Raw genomic sequence first — 25,054 nt, 5'->3', positions numbered from 1 at the left:
CAAAGGATATGTGTATTCAAATATTCATACACATGATCGTGATCCATTATTCTGGATTTATCTGTGGAACTGCAGGGTTTTCAGGACAGTCAAGACGTTTAAACGGCTGAGTATGTCAGACATTCAGCAGGCGTCAACGACTCGACCGACACCAAATGGAGGGAACGACTGGGAGAGCTGAAAACTGAAGAGATGCAATTCACACCATCAACGGCTCGGGTGACACACAATAGGAGCCAATCACTGAGCTGTTAGTGGACAGGCAGTTTGGGCTGATTTGGGGGACATTTGTGGCCTCTTTGTCACTGAATGCAGAGCTGCAAATGGAAGATCATTTGAGTTCATGAGTGTGTATGTGATGAATACCTTAACATTAAAAAGTTTGGGGTCAGCATAATTTTATTATTATTTTAAAAAAAAATGATCAAAAGTGACAGTAAAGACATTTATAATGTTACATTTCAAATTAATGCTGTTTTTTGAACTTTCTATTCATCAAAAAATCCTGATAAAATGTTTTCAACATTGATAATAAAAAGAAATGTTTATAGAGCAGCAAATCAACATATTAGAATGATTTCTGAAGGATCATGAAGACTGGAGTAATGATGCTGAAAATTCAGCTTTGATCACAGGAATTACATTTTACTATATATTCACATAGAAAACAGCTATTTGAAAATTGAATAATATTTCACAATATAACTGTTTTACTGTATTTTTGATCAGCCTTGGTGAGAAGAAGAGACTACTTTCAAAAACATAAAAAAAAATCTTACGATCCCAAACTTTTGGTAGTGTGTGGAAAAAGTTATGAAAAGTGCAATAAGTTTGTAACAGACAAATCAGATGGCAGAACAGAAGCACAGGAAAATAAATAAAATGCCAATAATATTAGAGTATGTGGATATGATAAGTTTTATCATATAAGAAAATGGCTTTTCATAATTAAAACAAACCTAATCACCTTTAATATATAAAGATGTTTTCATACAATTCATAGTCCAAATTAAGTCACATTTTAGTCCTGACTTCAAATGTGTATTTGTTCGTTACAGCAAAGTAATTATATCTAGTCATTGTCTGATATTATTCATCCAAATTATTCATTGGACAATTTAAACTACATGTCTATAAAAAGGTTGCAATGATATGACAAGGTACAAGCCTAGATTTGTGGTTTTAAGAATCTAAAGTATGAAGTGCAATGAAGAATCATATTTAGCTCATTACTTAAAACAGAGTGATAAAAAAGTCTAAACTGACCATAGACCATTGCAACACTACGTGTTTTAAGGAGTGCCGACTAAACGGAGTAATTGTGATATTATCATGTTTGATACAAGGGTCGTACAGCTACCCACAATAATGATTCACAGGCACTTCATTCAATAAAATATTAGGTTATGTTGTTTTCCTTAAAGGGGCTATATGTAGAATTCAGAAAGCCTTGTTATTAGCGACACCTGTGGCCGTTAAGTGAACTGCAGCCAGCAAATTACTGCTCGTTCTCACGTAATGCACAAGAGACTGAATGAGCCAGGTATACACTGCGATTTTCGTCCGATTTCAAGACGAATTCTGACTCGTGCAACTCTTTTGTGTTTTTGTTTTTGATACAGGCCGAATTTCAGCTTTGTCGTGCGTTGTTTGTTGTGCAGTGTACGGGGGAACCGAGAGGCGATTAACCTCTCGACCGGCCAACAATCGGATGAATTTCTGACATGTCAGAAATTTTGGTCGCCCCTCGTGAGGTTATCTTACAGTTGAAGATTGCCCTAAACTCAGTGTCCCCCCCCCCCCCCCCCACTGCACCTCCATGTAAACAGAAATTATGCTGCCTTCAAGTGCTATTGGAAATTTGACAATTCCCACCTCTAGGTTGTGATTTCGAACTCAACGCTTTCAATAGGAGGAAATAGGACGTTCATATGGAATTTTTACCTAGGAAACTCGTATTTATGAAAATTCGAGAGCATGTCTAAGGCAGCATTAAACCATTACATCTTTAATGCAGCAAGAAAGAAAATGAAAAGAGGGAGATAAGTTCTGTAGCTATCAAACTAGCAGCAATTTAGTAAACTGTTGCCTCCAGTTTGTGTTGCAAAATGGCCTCTTATTAATTTACTTGTTCATTAAATTATTTGTTTAGTTAAAATTAATATTAAATAAATGAGTATCTTAGAAAATGTGAATCGTCCTTAGTGGAATTTTTTCCGTTTCAACCCATGATGGCGAGTCAGTGGTATCACACAAGCAATGTGCAAACTTTGCTCGAGTGTCATGCCAGTGGACCCCAGTCAATTATTATTTATTATAGACTATTAATTATTTTAATTATAGGCCTATAATTCAAACGTTTAGATGAATATGTAAATATGTGCTGCGCGATTTCCTCTCAATAACAAAAACACAACAAAAATGACAGCGGTGAGAAAACAGCAGTAAAGAAAGCATATGATCATAGTGATGTGGATATATTTGCAGCAGTTCTGCGATTCACTGGCATCGTGTTGAGAGTTATGATTGTTTGATTATAAAGTATATTTGAGACTACAGACTATACATCTAATCATGTGAGATTATAGTTTGAATGAATCCATTTTCTTTGCATGACACATTAACATTAAAATACAGAATAGCTCTTATCTTATCGGCATTATCCTGAACATTGTAAGCATTCATTTCACGTGTGAACGGAACAGAGGCTCTCAGGAATGTGCATAACCGTCACATCCTTTTGATTTTCCTTTTGAGTCCTTCACATAAAAATCAGTCTACAGGCTTTCATAGACAACCTAGGAAGTCTGGGAAGTAGCGTCACAAGCTGTTCACACATTGGCAATAAAAAAAGTGATTAATACATGAAAATTCTTACATATAGCCCCTTTAAAGCAGAGCAGAAATAACAAGGAATATTGGGATTGAAAACCTGTACAAACTCATGGGAACTCGACAACCGTGACACTTCAGGACCTGAGATGGAGACATGACTGAGGTACAACAGCTTTCATTTGATATACCACAATGCATGACTTGTAAACATCAAAACAAATTAAACAGGAAATGGAAGAACGCCCTCTGCCGGACCCGAAACACGCTGACATTAGATCTAGAGTGGATTTACCAGCGTTCACACCCGACTGGAGAAAAGCCTTTCACTCTGTTCCGTAAGGGACAGAAATAAGGGACGAGGAGCATCACTGAGTGAAGGAAGAGATGATGAAGAACAGAAACCGAAGTGTATAACAGGAAGACGTTGATTTCAGCGGGCAAAGACGTAAGCGTTGGGTGACAGACGTGTGTTTCTACTTATCCAAAATATTAGAACATTTAAAACAATCTCATATAGAATTTAGAACAATAATCATTATCAATACCAGTTCTCGATGTTAATTATCATATCAATAATTATATTAATGATTGCAACTAATAGGATTCTTTGTGAGGATTTCCTTGGCAGTCCCAAAAACGTGTTCTGTTCGCACTGCTTCATTTCGGTCTCCCTCTCTCACCTCTGTTTTATTACATGTTGCCGTCAAAAGACAAAAGCAGCTTTTCATATTGTGTGATACCGGAGCCCTTGATCTTGGTACGGTGTGCATCCTTCTCGCTTCCTCAGAGTCGCGTCTGGGCCTCGGGCACGTAGATCTCGATGCTGTCAGCGCTCTCAGTGGCCGAGTTCTGTTTGACAGACTGAGCTCTCTTGGCCGCCATGAGCCTCTTGCGAGCCTCCTGTCTTTGTTTGTCCACTGCGTCGTTGCTCTTCTCGCGGCCCAGAGTCGGTTTACTCTTCCCCGGCTTCTTGGGCACCGGAGGAGCCTGTTTCTGGTTCTCCTGAACGTCACACAGCCGGAAAGATCAGAGATGAAGAGGCATGGCAAACAGATTCTTAATGCATATGTTTCTGAGTCAGTGTTGTTAATTGAAATAAAGCTGCAATAAAATAAAATATAAATATTAGATGAAAAACCTAAACCTGAAAAATTTAAGCTGAAGTACTAAATTATTAAAACTGAAATAAATATACTCTAAAAAAGATTTTTGAAAAATGAAATAAAGTCATACTTTTATACAGCAAGGACATGCTAAATTGATCAAAATGACAGTACAGACATTTATAATGTTACAAATGATTTCTATTTCAAATAAAGGGTGTTCTTTTGAACTTTCTATTCATTAAAGAATCCTGAAATAAAATATTTCACAATTTCACCAAAAATATTAAACAGCAAAAACTCTTTTCGACACCAATAATAATAATAACTATTATTAATAATTGAGTACCAATAATCAGCACATTAGAATGATTTTTGAAGGATCATGTTGCTGAAAATTCAGCTTTGATCACAGGAATAAATTACATTTTACATAGGAAACAGTTATTTTTAAATTGTAATAATTTTTCATGGTTTTACTATATTTTAATGAAATAACTGCAGCCTCAGTGAGCAGAAGAGAGTTCATTCAAGCATAAAAAAAAATTTAATCATTGCAAACTTTTAACCAGTACTGAAAATTAAAGTTAAATAGAATGACTAAAATGACTAAACCTTAACCTAAAACACAAAAGACTAAAACACTAATTCAAACTAATTACAAATACAATAATACTAAAATAACACTGTTCAGAGTAAGAATATCTACACTGACAGTTTGCAAATGACAATTTAATACCCACATTTATTTCTATACCTGCTGATGGTTTCATTAGTTGTGTTTGTACCTGCTTCTCAGGTGAGTCTCCATTTAGCTTCCAGTCGTTTGATTTGAGATGATAAAGTTCGTCAAACTTGAGGCTGATGTCTTCTATTGAAAGCTGCAGAAGGTCCCAAAACCCAGCCAGATCTTGAGCCGTGGGTCTCGGGTTTGCGTTCACATTCTAAATAAACAGCAAAAAAGAACAAAAAATTATTATATATAATATGAAATAATTCACACAAGCGTTTCTTCAGTTGTCCACAAGAGGGCGACGCATCTCAAGATACGAGGTCATGTTGATTGTGTGATAAATGTGTGGCGCTCTTGGCATTTTCTGATTAGGAAGAAGCTGATGTGATGTTTATTAGAATGCTATTGTTTCTGATATTGCCTGGAGAAAAGTCTGGCTGATTCTGAATAGATACTTTAATTACTAATAAGATAAGTTTCCATTCAAATTGTCCATCATGTACATCCTGTTAATACCTTCTTAAAGAAATTAGATATTGATATAAACTTTTATTTTTGTAACAAGCACCCAGAGACTATAGTGCATTAATGCACTTTGCCATTACTCTAAATTATTGTGGAAAGACTTTTACCCATTTGTTATTGAGAACTAATATATATATATATATAATCTTATTTTGTTAAAAAAAAATGTATGTACATAAATGTGAATTTTCAGTATGTAAAGCTTTAAAAACAATTGAAATATGTAAGTCTTCTAATCTTTTCCTTTGATATATGACCTCTTCTGATTAGTTATATACCCCTGTCTTGTACCTTTTATTTTTGCTTCTTTCTTTGTTTATATAATGTTCTCAATTAAAAAAAGCTGATGTGATTACTAATGCTAAACTTTAGCCAGAACAGATGCTGTTGAAGTTGACGAACAAAAACAGACCAAAATATAGACCTTTTAAAGAGCCTCATTAGTAAAACACAAGCAGAATAAATGTGTGTATCCACATTATTTCTGACGAGCCTACTGCATTTTGAATTATGGGTGGCACTTCTGGTTTGGGGAACTTTCATTCAAAAAGACTGAAATGAATAATTTCAAATCATAAGGTTGCCCTACAAATAAAGCTTATCTGCCAGTTTGACGAATTTTCCTTCACGTTTTATTTTCAGACATCATGAATAACGTAACGCTTGGTATTTTAAAGTAACGTTATATCAAGAATTTCTATGGCAAGAGCTCTTTTCAGTCACTGAATTCTTTTCTTCATGATTATTTTCTTTTTTTTCCCCTTTGCATTCTGCTGTAATAGTATAAAAAATTACAACATATACTGCACATTTCTGGTCTGTTCTCTTGATTTCATTTATGATAAATCCCATTAATAATTCACTGGTATGCATGTTTTGTTTTCACAGGTAAAAACAATGTATTATCTGTCAAAATGATGGAAATAATTTTCAAATAGTATCACGCAATGCTGAAGTTAATGAACATTTTTGATTAAGGCAACGTATGTTACATAGTTTTACTAAATTACTACAGTGATATTTAACCAGTCTGTTAATGCGGTGGAAAGAATTGCACTTTTGGGGTGTTGAAATGGATGGTCTGTTGAAAGTACCTTGTTGATGCTTTTACACTTTTAAATGTCCTTTAATGTTTGATGGTTGAAGGGTGAAAAGAATAATGTCATTTCATTGTACCCTAGTTAAAAAAAACAACAAAAAAAACCGTATGATTGCGTTCATAGAGCGAGCCTTTCACTGATTGTTTACAGTTTAACGGAAGTTACACCCATAATTTGTGCAAAGCGACAATTTTACGAAAAATATGCACAGATTTATTCTGCTCAATATTCAGGGTTATTATAGTTATAACTATAACAACAAAAAACAACATTTTTGTTATTTGAAATAAAATTAACTGAAATAAAATAAAGTGTAAAACTTCAGCTAGTTGCCAAGGGAACATTTCTTATTTTCATTTAGTTTAACTTAACTTAACATACAGTGCACAGCATAAATGAGTACAACCCCTCTGAAACTTCTGAAAGTCAGCAATTACTCAATTACTTAGAAGGCATGTTAGGATTCTTCAAAGAAATAATGTTACAGCAAGTCTGCTTAATCATTTACCAAAGAAGCATGTCAAAATTATTCAGGAAAATAAGATTTTCTTATCAAAGAGATAAAATGTTGTGTAGCAAAAATGAGTACACCCTCCTAAAAGTTGCTAAATAAAACGAAATTCTGGTGTAAGTTTAAGGCAATGTTTGATCAACTGGTAAGTATGTTGAACCGAAACATTTAAAGAAAAGCAATTTCTTGAACTGTCAGGAGACTTATTTCTTAGCACAAAAGAGGATTACCATTTCTTTGTTTTAAGTGTGAAAATATAGCAAAAGTTACAGAAAGATACAGAATTTCAAAAACAATGGGCTTTTGAAAAGGCCCCTGAAATAATCAGGCTTTCATTTTAAACTTTCATTTAGTGAAAATTTAGGGATTTTTCTGCTAGACAAAAAGCAGAAGAAATACCAAGCGAGTGTCTCAGAGCCAGCAAAAGCTATGAAAAGAGTGACTGTTCAGAAATGACATGCATGGTTGTTGTTTTCACTGGAACTATCTACTGTAGCCAAAGCACAACAAAGTCAGTTAGCCATTTCCAAAGCCCATATTTACAAAATATAGATTCTGGGAATCAATACTCTGGTCTCATGAGACCAAATTAATCATTTTGAATCTAACAGCATTCAAAATGTTATGGTGTTGCTAGAGGAGGAGTACAGTGATAAGTGCCTGGTTCCCACAGTAAAGTTCAGTGGTAGTAAAGCTCTTATATATGGATGAATGTGTGCTGAAGGTGTGGGGGAGTTGTGCTTTATCAATGCTGTCATGAATTCCCACACCACTGTGTAATTTAATACACAAACTTGAAACAGAAGATGTTACCCTTTCATCATTCCCTGCATTGTTGGCCATTTTTTCCAACATGACAATGAGGATATGCATTCTCCCAAGGTGAAAAACCTTCTGTGGACATGTATTGCACTCAATCTTAACACTCTTGAGCGCCTGTGTGGGATTCTGTAGAGACGAGTTGAGTAACTAAAGCAGTATCTAAATGATAATAAAATAAAGGCCTGTTCACACCAAGAACTAACTATAATGATAACTATATTAGCGTCCACACCAGCAGACGATATTGTTGAACTAATGTAATTGACCTACCAGGTTTTGTTCACACAGGCCTCTGAACTGCTGAAACTTCTGGGACATGAGGAGCTGAGCACTGCCCACCGCGCTACGGACCTTCCCCAACACTACAGACAGACAGCAGAGAGAAACAGACAGCAGATATCTGTAAGTGTTGAGAGAAAGCCTTGAGGAAATCTAATCAACTAAAACAGAGTATTAAACAGAGACTGTGAATTATGGTAGAAACACTACAGCTGCTCAAAACACGTGTAATTAACCTAATTAATTAAGGCACTTTCATTAAGAAAAATCAAACCTTTAAAAAGGTCTAACTAATGAACTGCTTTACTAATTAAATAAAAAAAAAACCCACCTGAAATCACCTATAGAAGTGACCTCAAAATGTACAGAACGGTGTTTATAAATAATACTGATCTTAGTATTTATTAATATTCTGAGGTAGCTCATATTTTTTATATTTTCAGTCATTTTGTTATGTACTTTAGTCATTTTTTTTTTTTAAATTTGTGCATTTTGCTTTAATTTATTTTTATTTAAGTTTCATTAATTATAGTACTTAAACTTATTTTATTTCAGTTAGTTGCCAAGGCAAATTCAAAGTTCTATCATGAAATTCTAGATGGCGCAGGCTGATAGCTCATTGACTCAATCTGCCAGCAATCACATCATTCTCAATAGAGCACAGCTGATTGGTTCTTGCTTTATCAGTAGCCAATGAGCTCGCTGCTCAACCTTCAAACACTTGGTCAGCATTTGCTGTAGCAGTTGTAGCACGCTTTCAAAAACCTCCATCTTCCCCAGCTCCACCTGTATAGATCTGCTACGAGTATACTAATGCATGCTATATTGTATAGCTTGCTCTGCAGCAGAGGCAATAACAGAAGCTGCAACAACAGCAGCAGCAGGGTAACAGATCTATACCGCCAATCTATACTGTGCGTTTACATGCACGTTCTTAACCTTAAATTGCTTAATATGCCAACAATGCACATGATCATGTAAACACGTTAACCCACTTTCCTTTATCAGAGTAAGGTCATAAACGGCTTAAGCATAAACTGATCGCCACAGTTAGATTTTTGCCCCTTAATCCAATTTTCCCAGCATGTAAATGCATTAACCTGCTTTCTGTCTCCTTATTGAAGTGCGCATGAGTGATACAGTGGTGATCAGAATTAGGGGGGGGGGATCACATTATGAAATAAATGTTTTTCTTCAAAACACGTTGGCCACAATTATTGGCACCCCTAGAATATTTAGGAGTAAAATATCTCTAAAGTATATACCCATTCATATTTAAATTTTTTTAGCACACCAGGGTGATCATGAACATGGAATTGTCCAGCCATGACTTCCTGTTCCACAGGAGTACCAACATGAGGAAACACAAAGGCCAAATTCCTCACAATGAGTAAAACCAAAGAATAAAGTTCTGATGTGCAACAAAAGATTGTTGGGCTTCACAAAATAGAAAGTGGCTGTAAAAAAATAGCTAAAGCATTGAAAATCCCCATTTCCAACATCAGGGCAATAATTAAGAAGTTCCAATTAACTAAAGATGTTACAAATCTGCCTGGAAGAGGACGTGTGTCTAAATCGTCCTAATGCATGGTGAGAAGGAAAGTTTGAGTGGCCAAAGACTCTCCAAGGATCACAGCTGAAGAATTGCAGAGATTAGTTGAGTCTTGAGTCTCAGAAAGCCTAAAAAAAAAAATTATCAAACAGCACCTACATCCCCACAAGTTGCTCGGGAGGGTTTTAAGAAAAATCCTCTGCTCTCATCCAGAATCAATCTCCAGCATATTCAATTCTTAGGCAAGACTGAAACTTCAAATGGGACCGACTTCTATGGACAGATGAAACTAAAAAAAGAGCTTTTTGGCAGCAAACCCACCAGATGGGTTTGGTGCACACATGGATAAAAAGTACCCCATGCCCACGGTTAAATATACTGCTGGATCTTTAATGTTGTGGGCCTGTTTTTCTGCTGGAGGTCTTGGACATCTTGTTCAGATACATGGCTTCATGGATTCTATGAAATGCCAACAGATAAAAAAAAAAATCAAACCCTGGCCGCTTCTGCTAGAAATCAAAATAATGGGCCATGGTTGGATCCAAAACAGACATCAAAACCAACACAAAAATGTGTCACTGAGCACAAAATGAAGCTTCTGCCATGGCCATCCCAGTCCCCTGACCTGAACCCTAAAGAAATTGAGGGAAGTGAACTGAAGAGAAGAAGCACTAACATGGAGCTGGGAATCTGAAGGATCTGGAGATGTTCTGTATGAAGGAATGGTCTCAGGTGTTCTCCAAACTTGTCAGGCATTATAGGAGAAAACTCAGAGCTGTGACCTTGGCAAAAGGAGGTTGCAAAAAGTACTGAATAAAAGGGTGCCAATAATTGTGGCCACCGTGATTTGGAGAAAACCATTTATTTCATAATGTGATTTTCCACCCACTTTCAATTCTTTTCCTTCAATGATAGATTCGATTTTTGCTAATTTTATGAATTAAAGATCAAAAGGATAAACAATGCAGATTTATTTTTATAGTCATCTTTAATCGTATTTACCAAGGGTGCCAATAATTCTGATCACCACTGTATGTGACAGGAATGCGTGGATTTAAGAGCATCCAGACAGAGCGAGCGTTGTGCAGTAAGGGAGGAGGAAATATAATCGCAAACTCAGACTATTTCTTGACCAAAAAAAATATAATAGTGCCTTCATCTCATTTGTTTGTTTGTTTATTTATTTTTTATTGCCATATCAGCATTTATGGCTATTTTCATGGCAAGATCGATATATTAAAAATAAATAAATAAACAGAATTAGCACAGCAGTAAAAAAAAAAAAACAGTTGATAATCAACTCAAATAAATATAACAAACATTATTTAAGATTTTTCATTTAAATATTTGATAAAAAAAAAAAACTTTCAGATTTAAGATTTTTAAGATTATTTCTTGTGAAACATTTTAAAAACATCCATTAAAGAATGTTGCCTAGTGACATTCAAAGCAGTACGCTTTCGTCTCGTGCAGCAGAAGAAGAAGTGTAACAGTCAAAATGCTGCATCTGTAACTGCATGAGAGGATAATATATGAGCCATAAGTTTCCCCCTGACATGTTGCAAGCTTTATTTATCATCACAACCGACATAACAAATGAAATGCTCTGACCAGATATGCAAATTATTACGTTTTGACGTCACTAACGGGAAATAACCCGATTTATTGATAAAGTCTTGTAAACGTGGTTTACTTTTGTTGTCGGGTTTTTGGTTTGCATGTAAACCCGGACAACAGGTTATTTCAATAAGCTGATTTTTGTGAGTTATCAGCATACTGGTGTGCATATAAACATGCTCATTGTCATATCCATTGCCATGCCAAACACTCTAAGAGTTTTATTTAAATTTCTGAAAACTATTTGAAATATTTTTAGTTAACAACAACAACAACACTTTACAACAGACTATATAGGGTCTTAATTAAAATCTAAAAGTTTTATAAATACAAAAAACAATTACCTCCGTATAAAACCTATAGAAGTCACTGAAAAGCCCATGAGCATGTGATGGGAATATGGAGATGTCTGGGCTAGTATGTGTGTGATTATGTATGTGTATTATCACTAATCTGTGTGAATCATTTAGATTACTGCACTTCCTCAGATTAAACGCCTGTCTGTCTGACACACATACGAGGGCACTTGGTGGCCACAAATGGGACGCCCTATGATCTCCAGTCCACATGAACATGCCATACACTACACACGGTCTTACCCTCCTCTGAGAGCTGGTGCTCTTTGGTTTCTTTCTCCATCTGACCGCACCAGCCCTCCATTCGGCCCGTCTCGGCCTGCAGGAGCTTCAGGAACCAATGACCATCCCGTCGACACGCCGTTGCACCCGTCGTGGCCGTCAGAGGCTGGGTGGGGCCTCCGTTCCCTGTTCCATTCCCACTCTCCAGCCAGGGGTCGGGCGGGGGCAGCGAGGATGGGTCGAGTGCCGGATCCAGACTCTCTGAGAAGGATGAGGAGCTGCTCTGTGTGGTCGAGCGATTGGTCAGGATCTGTCTGGAGGGGCCGCTGGTCGTAACAACAACATCGTTGTCATGGTTACCGTTGTCAAGGGACAGCTGAGGGGGTGAGTCCACTGATTGGCTGGCGCTGTTGACCATGACTTTCTTCTCTGTGTTTTTGGAGTTGGATGGGAACGTCAGAGATGTAAGCGAGAGCTCTTGCGTGTCTGAGTCCGTCTCTTGTCGAGAGGCCATACTACTGGAGCGGCTGAAACTAACACACATACACACATGCACACACAAACAAACACAAACAATGATGAGCTAAATAAGGTCATTCAAAAATTATTATCAATCACACAGACATATTAATCTATACACAGTCTCCCAGTAGATTCTATTTAACGCTGCAGTGGACAGCAGAAAATAGGCCATCTTTAAGCCAAAGCATAAAGATATCTGCCCTATCGAAAGACTACAGTCTTGTCAGACCAATGATGTTGGCATGAACTGCATGCAGATTTGTGTTTGACATCAGATACAATGAAACAGATTTCAATAGACCCTTAATTTAAATGAAGTCAAGTTGATTCTCTTATGCATTTTCTCAGGACTTTTTGAAGAACCTTGTCAAAAGCATATAGGAAAAACTAATGAGGAAAAATGCTTCCAGAACAAAGGCCACTGAGAATGTTAGCTCTGTTTCAAAAGGCTTTATCATACAGTAAGCAAGGAACAGGAAGTGAAACAAACTCACGTCCAGCCGTCCTCCACTTGAACTCCGATCGACTGGAATCTGGCCAATGGTGGCGTCTCTACTTTAGCCTGGATTTCCTGAATACAGTCGACCTGCAAACGGAGTTGCCGTATAATTGATCAACATTAAACTAAAAAGAGGGTCTGCAATGATAAAAATCCACTCAAATTTAAGCGTGTGATATATTCAGTTCAGTAAACTCACTTGAATTCCAATGGAGGAAAGCTTCCGTCGTGGTACTGGGTCTATAGGGTGTTCGTCCGCAGCGAGAGCTTCCCCCTTCACCTGGTCATTATGGGACTCACGGAGAGGGTTGGGAGAGATTACCACAGCCGCTGGGATCTGGGGTTCCCGGGGTGCCGCTACAGGAATCTGGGGTCGTGACCCTTTGGCCAGACTGTTGGCCTGCGTGCTGTCGAGACTGTCTGAGGAGTTGCTGCGCCCTGATTGGCTGTTGACCTCGCTCTTGCGGTCGTGGTGGTCAGGGTAACAGTCCTGTGCGGATTCAGTGCTGCTCTGCACGGTGACGGAGATGAACGGTTTGGAGGTGGTTCGAGGGGGAACAGGAGGCGGAGCCACCTTCTTACAGCTGGTCATGCATGTGGAGACTTCAGACATGGAGAGAGAGAAAGAAACAAAAAACATTTAGTGTAATCCATGTAACGTCACTCAAGTTTAGCATGCAAAATATAAAATCATTGATCATATATATATATATATATATATATATATATATATATATATATATATATATATATATATATATATATATATATATATATATATATATATATATATATATATATATATATATATATTTATTATTTTTTTTTTTTTCAATAAAAATGTCATTCTTCGGAACTTTCTATTCATCAAAGAATCTGGAAAAATAAAATGTACATAGTTTTTACAAACATATGAAGCAGCACAACTGTTTTCAACATTGATAATAATCAGAAATGTTTTTTGAGCAGTAAATCAGCATATTACAATTATTTCTGAAGCCTTGGTGAACTTTCAAAAACATTAAGAAATCTTACGGACCCCAAACTTTTGAATAGTAGTGTATATCCAAATTAAATTCAAAAATAATAATTCAAATTCATAGTCAGAGTACATAGAATACATTCATAAATATAATATTAAAGCTGACTCACAACAGCACACAAACCTGCAAAGGCTGAGACTGAGGAGCAAAATCAAAGTCTGCAAGTTTTCTAACAATAATTATAATAATTATGCTATACTATTAATAATAGCACTAAGCTGTATTTGGTCTCATTCTCACAGCTCCCAGTGTGTAAATGTGTCTGTGTGTTTCACTGTGTTTATGATGGCAGTCTGCTCTGACGTCAAACACAGCCTGAGACCTTTTTTTCCAACAACACAGTTGTTTTTCCAGCCCTGCAGTGGCCCCAAAATGTATTTGGACTCCAAAGACACACTAAAACATCTGAATGTCACTGCATTAGATAGCAAAAGATGCACAAACACACTACACAATCGATACATAACGAACAAATAATATATCATGAATATGAAGACAGTCAGTATTTGCATTTGTTTGTGGTTTACATATACTAAAAATCACCAATACACCAGCTGATTCAAAGACATCGAGACTGAGATGATGAAGAAAAGTCAATGTTAGTGAAAAACATCCTGCAGCTTTTGAGTGCAAATACTCAATCTAATGCAATGATATTCAGACATTTAAATGTCCAAATGCTTTTGGGGGTCACTGCATGTGAGTGTTTGACTCATGAGGAATTTATATGTTCGCTTAATTTTATGTTTGGTCAATTTGTAGGGGGGTTAGAGCGAAATAAAGTGGATGGATGCCCAATGTAAACCCTGTGTGTGAGTCTCAGTATGAGTTCACTGGGGTGGAGTTGGCAGATGGAAACGATGGCAAACATAACAAGCCCACAGGAATCCTGTGTGTGTGTGTTGTAAATCTGGGCGTCAGAGCTGTATGTGTGTTTCATACTCAAACATTAGCATGCTGGGAAAAATCTGTAAAGGTTCCCAAAACTCTCAAATTATGCCCTAATCATAACCAAACATATCACTAGACAAAGAGACGATTCGAGCATAATATTCACAAAAAAACCATTGCTACATTAAACATACAACTATAACAAAAACCAAACTCATTTAATGCAGCTGTCATAAGCTCAGCGCAAACATATGGACAAAAGCTGATCTACATGTGTGCATTCAAGTTAAAAACTCTCCTTAAAGTGACATGTCACATGTATCAGTTTGTGAATGTATAAAGGGAAGTTGGGTTGACTAGTCAGCTTAGCTGAGGTCAGCTTGTTTATTTAGTGCTTTAATGGGATAAATTTAGAGATTCAGCTTGGCGTTACTGTGAATTATTCATCAGAGCATGTTCTTCCAAAGAACCTAATCAAACTAATATGCTCTTTCCCTAAAAGAACTTTCTTTTTCTGCTTGTTACTTAGGCCTACTGGGTCACTGGATCCTGTTACGCAATAGCCAATTATTAAATTAGGCATTGTTTTAGCAAATGTGCATTCTGTCTGACTCACAATTAAATCAATAATTTCTCATTGAATTTCCTGTTTTTTACTCTGAACTATGTCACATTACAGGAGTAAAATGGGTTGCAAATGGAACTTTTTCTTCTCTATTTGGAAAAAATAGTTTAAAAAGTGCCTCAAGTTAACATAGAAGACCAGAGGATATGGTTGTGATTAATCAACTGATTTTTGATTTCGATTTTGGCTTCCAACGATTATGAAAACAAGATAATCAAGGTAAAACTTTATTGTGCCGCTGCCGCATTCTGTCCAACGCACCTTTCTTCACAGCGGTGCACTTTTGTTCTTCCAAAAGCCTAAACCTAACAACCTAATCGGCCAATTAAGTGTGTTGTAAAATGCAGTCTACTGTTGCTAAACTGCGGGACATGTTTGATATTAAACAGCGTTGTTAAAAGCGCATAAAGCCACAAAAAAGGTTCCCCAGGCGGCTTTCTGTGTATGCTCCAATTCGGAGCCAAACGTGGATAAGCAAATGGGCTTCGAATACATAGAGCATTCACGTAAACACAGTGGGTAATGTCTTAAGTAAACATACACAGTTAAGAAAATGCTTGTGTAACAGTATATTAGACACATGCAGCTCTTAAAGTGACAGCAGCCTAAAAAATCTGCTGCAGTTTGTCATTAATGATAATCAAACAACAAATGACAAAAGAAAATAACTCACTTATCTTGACTGAATTACTTAAGTAGATTTAATAAGGATTACTCTATATTTATTGTGTACAGCAGTGGTCTCAAACTGCCGGCCCGCAGGCCATTTACGGCCCGCCCACCCCCTCTACCCGGCCCGCAACTAATCTCAAAAATAAAACTTTTTTTAGACTTTAAAATCACGAGCGTCAATTTAAAACCACCGAAACGCGTCCGATGCAACCATTAAACGTTAAAGATGTTCAAACGGCATCTTGGACAAATGTGTCTCAGCTGTGTGAGCGCAAGCGCTGCCAGGTGTCTGTCAAGAAACAGAAGAGAGTACAAATGTATTCAGGGATTGTATTTGTTCAGTAAAGTGTTGTTCAGTGCAAGATTTTAATGTTATTTAAGCTAACATAAAGTAAGGGAAAATACTTCCACTAAATGTTAAAAACTAATAATGTATGTAACAATGAAAGATTTTTATTTTTTGACAAAATAAAGTTGATATATATAGCTCCAGTTTTTTGTTTATTTCTGACCCATCCACGCCACAAGTGTTGCTGGTTTTGTTCCTAAATTACAATTTTTTTATTCCATGCACCTTGTTGGATGTGAGAAGTTGCACCAGACTATTGCAATTAATAGTATTATATTAGCTATATTAGTAGTATTACATTAGTAATAGTATTATATAATTACATTACACTCTGTAACAATAAGAGAGACACTGCTGTTTACATTTAGTATGGTAAATAAAATATTTATAGTATAGGTATAAAAACATTTTAGTAGGCCTAATGAAAGTAAATCAGAAATAATGCAAAGGAAAGTAAAAAAAAATGTTGCACTTTCTTGCGCTTGAATGTTAATATGGCCCTCCTATGAGGTGTCAATCACAGAAATGGCCCCCCACCGATTTGAGTTTGAGACCCCTGGTGTACAGTAAGACTATGTGCAGTGTGATCTGCAGTGTTATTTTAGATTTGATTATTCAATTTTTTTGTTGTATGCTATTACTTATCTGAATACCACTATGAGACATCTTCCTGAAAAACTTAAAACACACTCTAAAAAATGCTGGGTTGTTTAGAGTGCACTGTTTATTTAATTTGTACATTAATTGTGTTTATTTGTCCGTTTTGTTTAGTTTCTTTGTTCTTATTGTATTGCTGACTGTTTACTTGTCTTATGCAATTATTTTGAGGACCATTTTCTTACATTAGTTAATATTACTTTTTGCTGAAGTATCAATAATTGTGAAATTTCAAAATTACTCATCATGAAATAAGACTTTGATCATATCGCTTACCAATAATCATGTTAAATAATCATTTCAGGCAGTTCAGAATCACTTCTTTCTTTTGGGAGACAAAAACTCCATTTATCTGCACTTTGGTCTTTAAAACTTTGGCGACCTTTTACATTCATAAACAGCTTTATTACATACTACATGAAAGGTAATATCCAAAAAAGCATAATAGGGGCACTTTAACATCTTATTACCTAAAAACCTACTCAATATCAGGTCTCTAAAGAGCATCACCCAGATGTTTTAAAGCAACATTTGCTTTTCAGGCTATATAAACAAACACCTTAAAATCAACCTAAAATCCATTCTAAGTTAAAACTTAGAATTAGAATCTTCACAACATGAGTCAACACTGGTGTGGTCGGTGTGTATGAGGGATCCAGTATGACTAATGATGACTATCATTCAGGTGTGGCCATGATCTTAATAATCCTACATTCTCTGCAGCGCCTTCACAGATTGTCTGAAAGACCAGTATAGTTGAATTCAGAAAGATTTAATTCGCTTGCATTCAACAGTAAAACATCCATTATGAAATCAGCATTACTTGCAGCTGGTTTAATTTTGCAGGTCTGTTTGGAGCAGCTGCAGTAATGTCTGTGTCAGCATCCTAGATCGCCTGTGGAAAGAGTCTCTATGCTTCTGCATGAATCATTCATTAGGCAAGAAATCCCAGTTTTCTGAAGAGCAGAGGCTTGCGCAAATGAAGTACATTGAGAATGAAACTAGACATTTAACTGAGCCATGAGGGAATGTTAATAACTTACTGAACAACTCTTGTTAATGACTGTTACTTTGTGTGAAACTCAACTCAAGACCTTATTCTAAAAGCAAAGCACTACTTTTCTTAAGTGCCTTAAGTAGAAATCACTTTAAGCTTTAGATGGAGAGCTCTCTATGATTTTAAATCCGGATGTGCACTACATATCATGGTAAAGAATGATCCCACTAGCCATTACTAATTCCTCTTATGCAAGTTAAAAATAAAGTTATAAAAATTAAAAGTTGACCATTAACATCACACAAATCAACCACGGCAGGAGCTTCAACAGTTAAAAATATCTTGGTGAATTTCATGAAAACAGCATTTCCCTGCATTTGGCACTAATGGTCATACAGACCTACTTAAGCTTTCTCAAATCATATTTCACAAGAAATAAATTACATTTTGAAATTATAGTAATTATAGTTTGCATGAAGTAAACATTCCAGTAATGAGAATATAATGACAATGAAAACTGAGAATAATGACAAATAAAAAAAGTTCAAAAGTATTGCTTATCATGACAGTGGAGTCAATGCAATAAAAAAATAAATAAACAAATTAAAAAAATGTATATGTCTAATGCTAATGGAAGTGAAAAAATTGCCATATTTCATCATTTTTTCCCCATCTTGGTTTTTGGGGTGAAACATGACCTTTCTTTGTGAGATTTCAACAAACCTTGGCTAGACATATGGCTTTGATTTTCTAGCAATTTTAGAGTCCAAATTATGTTCCAAGGTAAATATTATTTATATATATATATATATATATATATATATATATATATATATATATATATATATATATATATATATATATATATATATATATATATATATATATATATATATATATATATATATTAAATGTTTAGTTCAGTACATTTGCTTTACAGTAAACATAAACTTCTATAACTTTTTTCCACTTTCACTTTTCAAAGTGCTTTCACTTCTGCAATAATCTGCTGAGTGTCTTTAAAAAAATCTTTAGGTCTGTATTTCAAAGCATTTATGAATTACCATGAATAACCATTTATGTTTAGATCAATGTTCAAAAATGGGGGTGACAGTTAACAGGTTAACTAACTTTTTGAATTAGGGAGCAACCTCTACAATATACTTCTGTCTGAAATACCATTTTATCATAGCCAATAACCTGATGCACATCTTCTTTAATATTTTGTGAGACTATACATAGGTGTATGGAGTGATTGAGTGTTCTGCTGATTCATTTGCCAAAGCTAATCAACAATGCTACAAATGACTCATTTCAGTATTATGAAATGTGTCTGAAGACGTAGTCTCATATTTGTCATCCTGTGATTACATAAATTCCGACACAATGTGAACGCAATATGAATCCTATAATGATTCAGAAGGTACTCCTTACTGTTGCATAGTACCAGAAGACAAAACACGACTGCGACATCATCACTCAAACACACACACACACACACACACACACACACACACACACACACACACACACACACACACACACACACACACACACACACACACACACACACACACACACACACACACACACACACACACACACACACACACACACACACACACACACACACACACACACAGTATGTGAATTGTGGAGACATTCCATATGTGAAATGGTTTTTATACTGTACAAACCGTATTTTCTATCCCCCTACACTACCCCTACCCCTAACCATCACAGGAAACTGTGCACATTCTGTATGATTTATAAGCCTTTTGAAAAATGGGGACATGGGGTAATGTCCTCATAAGTCACCCTGTCCTTGTAATACCTATGTCATACCCATGTCATCATACAAATTTGCGTCCTGATATGTCACAAAAATGCACACACACATTCTTGTCATGTCTGTGACATAAATTTAAAAGAAAATTCCTATCAGTCAGATGTCAGGTCTAGACTGTGCCTATTGTTGGAAAGGTCATGTAGGGGACAGTCATATGACCTCATAAGCAAGAAGTTTGGCTATGTTGTCAAGGTTTTTTTGCTATATACAAGAGTGTTTCATGACAAATAAAATCTTATGAAAATCTGTTGGAGAGGAACCGTTGCTGTTAATTCACTTTTATGGCTCTTTACATTTCCAATATGGACAACCATTGCTAAATGAAGCATCTAAGGCAATAATAATAATGTTCAATGCAAACTGAATGCCACATCAGGGAAAACTTATGTTGTCAGTCAGCACACTTAATTTCTGTCAGTTATTTTCTTTTAAATATATGGTGCAATGAAACTAGCCCCCAAAAAATGTATCTCTATGAGAGGAAAAAAACATTTTCATCTGTAATGCATAATGGCATCTGTTCCACAAAAACACTCTCCAATTTAGTTCATTATTTGCTGAAAAACATTTTCCTTTTCTTTGAAAATTATTTGGAACATCCTGGCCAATAACACAGCAAACAAAAACACAAATCCTGTAAGACAGCAATAAGAAGCTTTATGTAGAAAAAAAGAGCAACAGAAGTAAACATGCACAAATGACAAACAGGGTCATTGTTGTAGTTGCTTACTCATGTGGAATGAAACTTCGGCAGAATATGAGCCCTAAATCAGAGAGACGCTGCGACCAGCCCTGCTGGACTCTGCACGGATTAGGTCATTATGTGGATTTGGCCTTTAGTGTGGGAAATGTGCAAAATATGGAAACATTCCCATGACAGACAGTAATCATTGAGAGGTGGCTGCAAACCCAGAAGAACATTTACCACAGTTAACATTTGTTATTAGGCATAATGCATGATAAAACTGATGTGACAGGAATGATGTCTCCATCAAGATGCAATTTGACTGTCTACAATGACATGCCTAAAAGTGTCTTCATTTCTATGTTTTTGACCATCAATATACTGCATTATATTCATGTCATGCAACGTTGTCAACATGAACTCAGTTTCTACAGAACCCAAAAATGTGATGCTTTCTTCACTGTAAGGTTTACGAATCTGTGTCCGTTACAAACACATGCATACTTTTGTCAGAGTGGAACAAATGCAATTAAAGTGTTTAACATGCCTGTTTATTGCAATTAAAATAGGCATTTGCCACAATTCACTATGGTTGTGTGGTTACTATGATTATGAGCTTATATCACATCAATTTGATTTAAGTATTGTGTTTATATGAATCACAATATTGCCTAAATCCCAATAAAATCACATTATGAGGGTGCATGTAAACATACTGTAGGTGGTTAACCTTAAAAAGTCACCTACCGCCTTAAAAACTTGAGTAAACTCAACTTCAACATAACTTTGTTTCAACTCACATAGTAAACTTTGTTTAATTATTGAAAACTTGAAATCAAAATCCAAAACTTGTCTCAACAATTGAAGTTAAAGAGAAGAAATAAATTCAAATATCTCAATAGGGCTATCATGTTTTACAGTATAATCAATGTTGCATGACATAATAACAGCCAATCAGAACATATTGGTGTGGGAAATTGGGCCAGTGTGATTAGCAATTTAATTTTTAATTTTTCAGCAAGCTATATACTTCACGTATAGATCAAACTGTAGGTTATTTGTAGACGTAGATTAAATGCATTTATAAAGCTCAACTGATCACAGATCCCATCAGACAGGATTAGAAACAATTTAATTATAATCATGCTATTGCTTTCTTGAACCTGTTTCCAAGATCCTTTTTTTAGCTCTACTATACAAACACACACCTCAAGCGTGAGTGAAGATCAGACAGATTAAAGGTGTTGAAACGTGAACAGCTAGACTGGGTAAACCCAGCCTGATCTGCCGGCGAATTGATTTCGCCTGGCAACTCAGTCTGCAAACCCGTACATTCATTTCTAGTGCTTCTGTTAAACTTTTGTGGGAACCAATCACCGACAAGTTTATCCACCTTGCTCGCTATTGGCGGGTATATACGATGACGATAAGCGACGGCAAGCAGCTTTTTGTTTACATTGAACATGGCGGCCATCGAAGCGCAGCAACCAGTTGATGCTGTTTTAAAAGATTTCAAAGGCAAGTTTTCTTTGAAAATGGAACAGAGACTTGCCCTGGAACAATTCATAAAAAAGGATGTGTTTGCCTTACTACCCAGTCCCTCCAGAAAAACACGATTATGTGATCGCCTGATTTCATGCATAATCAGCCAAAGTCCGCATATTTATGCGGGGGTCGCATTTTTTCAAATACGCCGCACTTTAGCCGCATAAATTGCCGATTTCAGCAAGCAAAATATATGCGGGGCTAGCATGATTTCATAATCCCTGCATTTTTGTTGCAAAAAAGTCACATATATCTTAGCAGAAAGTAGATTGGTGTAATTTGAATTGGAAAAATAACATTGGTTAAACTAGTTCTTAAAGGGTAAAGTCATAGTTTTTGTTATTTTTGGACCAAAATTTATTTTCAATGCTTCAAAAACTTCTAAGTAATCCACTGATGTCACATGGACTACTTTGATGATGTTTTTATTTCTTTTATGTCCTTTCTGAACATGGACAGTGCACCGTACATACACTTTCAATGGAGGGACAGAAAGCTCTCGGACTAAATCTAAAATATCTTAAACTGTGTTCCGAAGATGAACAGAGGTCTTACGGGTTTGGGACGACATGAGTCATTAATGACATAATTTTCATTTTCGGGTGAACTAACCCTTTAAGACACAATCTTAATATAGTGACTAAGTTTATGCAGCTGGCCCCAGGTCTTTGTAAGAAAGAGCTTTCTGAGTTGAAAGAGGTGAAACTGTACTGAGAAAGAATCGGAATTTGGTACTTTATGGTTAAGATTTCATTAAATACATTGAGACCTGGCTTGATAAATGCAATAAACATTAAAAATATTTATTCCCATAATCCAGACCCAATAATATGGACTAGGTTAATCAAATGATTAACAACAGGAGCTGCTCTCTGTGCTCTAAAACTCTTGGGTTCTTTCCTCGTGTGCAGCGGCACACAGTAGGATCTTTCATAAAGCACTGTGAGAGCGATAACCTCCTCAAGGGTACCAAAAATTGAAGCAAGAATGAGCAAATGGTGATCCCAAACCTTCTGACCAGAGAAATCCGACATTTAATTTGCTGTTTTATGTTCTAGGACATGGGTGTGTTGGTTCAGTAATTCTGGGTGTGATGAAAGCTGTATAACTAATAAAAGCCCTAATTACAGGCCTTTCTTTTGCTGACAATTCATCTATGTGTGTGTTCTTCACCTAAGAAGCAGCTACCAAAACCTAGTCAATTAAATACTACTAGAACATTTATTTTGCCTAAAAGAGTATAAGGGGTTACAGGATTAGTTCACCAATATGTTTTTAAAGGGGACCTATTATGCTCCTTTTCAAGGTCTTGATTTTGATTTTTGGGCTCTCATTTCATGCTTGAATGTTCAAAAAATATATATGTATATAGCAAGCTGACATTAAGTACAATGTATCTTTTATTTTGAATATGTACAAATGTCATTTACATATTTTAGTTTGTCAAGAGATTTTAAGCACAGTTTTTGGAGAGTGTGCATGTGCGTACATGCTCTATTGGCTACATAAGAATGAGCCTATGATTGAATCTGGAAATAAAGCAAAATAACTGAGAAAAATGAAAATTAGTCCTCAGATGCCATGTCTGTAATTTATAGCAAAAAAATCTAGCATTAATTCAATCTCACACGGATTCATTTAAATAAGTTATTACTCCACCACCTGCGTGACATCATTCACCAACATAGCTGAACGACATTGTGACTAGCTAGTTGATTTGTTCAGCGATGCTTCGTATTATGGTACTGAAGCAGCGAGTTACGTCATTGTATGGGAAATGCCCCTGTTTAGTCCCTGTCTCTATGAAGCCCCTCCTTCTGAAAAGCACATTGTGCTCCGATTGGTCAGCTTGACCAGTGTGTTGTGATTGGTCAAGCGCTTCAAGTGGGTTTGGGAAATGTCCTTCCCCCTTACCATAACTGCGAGCTTCAACACACTACTAACTCAACCAGGCCCCACCCCTTTATTTTGCGTATGTCTGGAGCGGGAATTATTTAAATGAGGAATACTGGGACGTGTTCATTCCCGGAAGAAAACTCAAGACTACAATGGAGGTGTTTCAGGGAGTTCAGAAACAGTACTTACTACAGCTGCACAAATAATTGTTAAAAGATCACAATGTCGATTCAAACACCCATGTGATCTCATTCTTAAACGACAATGATTCGTCCATGTCTATTTATTATACCTTTGACAAAAATCACACCGGAACATTCAAAGGGATCAAAATAGGGCAAATCCTTTCTGGTGCTTCAATTACATCGTTAAGCCACTAGGTGGTGACATGTGACTTAAAAATGTTGAATCATTCATTCAAGAGATTCATTCAAAATGCGGATTCAGTAATGGAACAAGTTAAGTCTTTGAGTCACTGAATCATTCATTCAAATAGATAAAAAAAATGTATAATAATTTATTCAAATTAATTAAACATTTTAAATAGATTGCATCAATTAACATTTTGTCAGAAACTTTAGTAAATTACATGTTGTTTTGTTTGGTGGTCTGTTCAGAATCGTGGGAGATTCGTGATCTAAAAAAAATGTGATTCTCAATTTATTCAGAATTGTGCAGCTCTAGTATGCGCTGATATAGAGAATAATTCCCTTTGGAGTGACATTGTGTTATGGAACTTTGCAGACCTTTTTCATGCTCAAACAGCAACATTACAAACTAAAGAAAGATTTTTTTTGTCCCTTTTGGCGCTTGACAGCCATTGCATGGACAAAAGCATGTGTGAAGATTCTTTCTCCTTTCATGATGCACAAAAAATAGCAGCATATTGGTTCAGACGGACATGAGGATGAGTAAATAATGACAGAAGTTTAATTTTGTGCTGAACTACTCCTTAAAATGGGCTTATTGTCCTCCCAGCTTTCTAAAAACACTTTCCAATGAAGCCACATCAGTCGCTGGAGGCTGCTGCGTCAGCTACTTCTAAATGCTGTTGATGTTTAAATGCTGTAAAACCCCAAAGTGAAGAACTATAGCAACAGCAGTCATGTAAACAAAGACTCTAGATTGCCATGAGAGGAGTAAAACCAACAGAGATCTATCTTTGTAAT

General features: G+C 36.1%; 1 protein-coding gene across 4 annotated transcripts in view; it reads right to left on the bottom strand.

Moving 5' to 3' along the window:
* Positions 1–1,842: 1,842 nt before the first annotated feature.
* Positions 1,843–25,054, bottom strand: part of dlgap4b (discs, large (Drosophila) homolog-associated protein 4b) — a 163,224-nt gene continuing 140,012 nt past the window's right edge. For 3 of the 4 annotated variants that reach the window (XM_067374189.1, XM_067374190.1, XM_067374192.1), the window contains 6 exons: positions 12,876–13,279; positions 12,672–12,763; positions 11,677–12,188; positions 7,900–7,991; positions 4,727–4,882; positions 1,843–3,837 (listed from right to left, as the gene is read on the bottom strand). In XM_067374189.1, coding sequence (XP_067230290.1) covers positions 3,619–3,837; positions 4,727–4,882; positions 7,900–7,991; positions 11,677–12,188; positions 12,672–12,763; positions 12,876–13,279 — 1,475 coding nt within the window. In that variant the 3' untranslated portion in view covers positions 1,843–3,618. Of the gene's footprint in view, positions 3,937–4,726; positions 4,883–7,899; positions 7,992–11,676; positions 12,189–12,671; positions 12,764–12,875; positions 13,280–25,054 lie in introns of all 4 variants that reach the window. The other variant, XM_067374193.1, reaches the window with a different exon arrangement.

Source organism: Chanodichthys erythropterus, chromosome 21, assembly GCF_024489055.1.
Source record: "Chanodichthys erythropterus isolate Z2021 chromosome 21, ASM2448905v1, whole genome shotgun sequence".
Classification (NCBI taxonomy): Eukaryota; Metazoa; Chordata; class Actinopteri; order Cypriniformes; family Xenocyprididae; genus Chanodichthys; species Chanodichthys erythropterus.
This window is presented reverse-complemented; position numbering and strand designations above follow the sequence as displayed.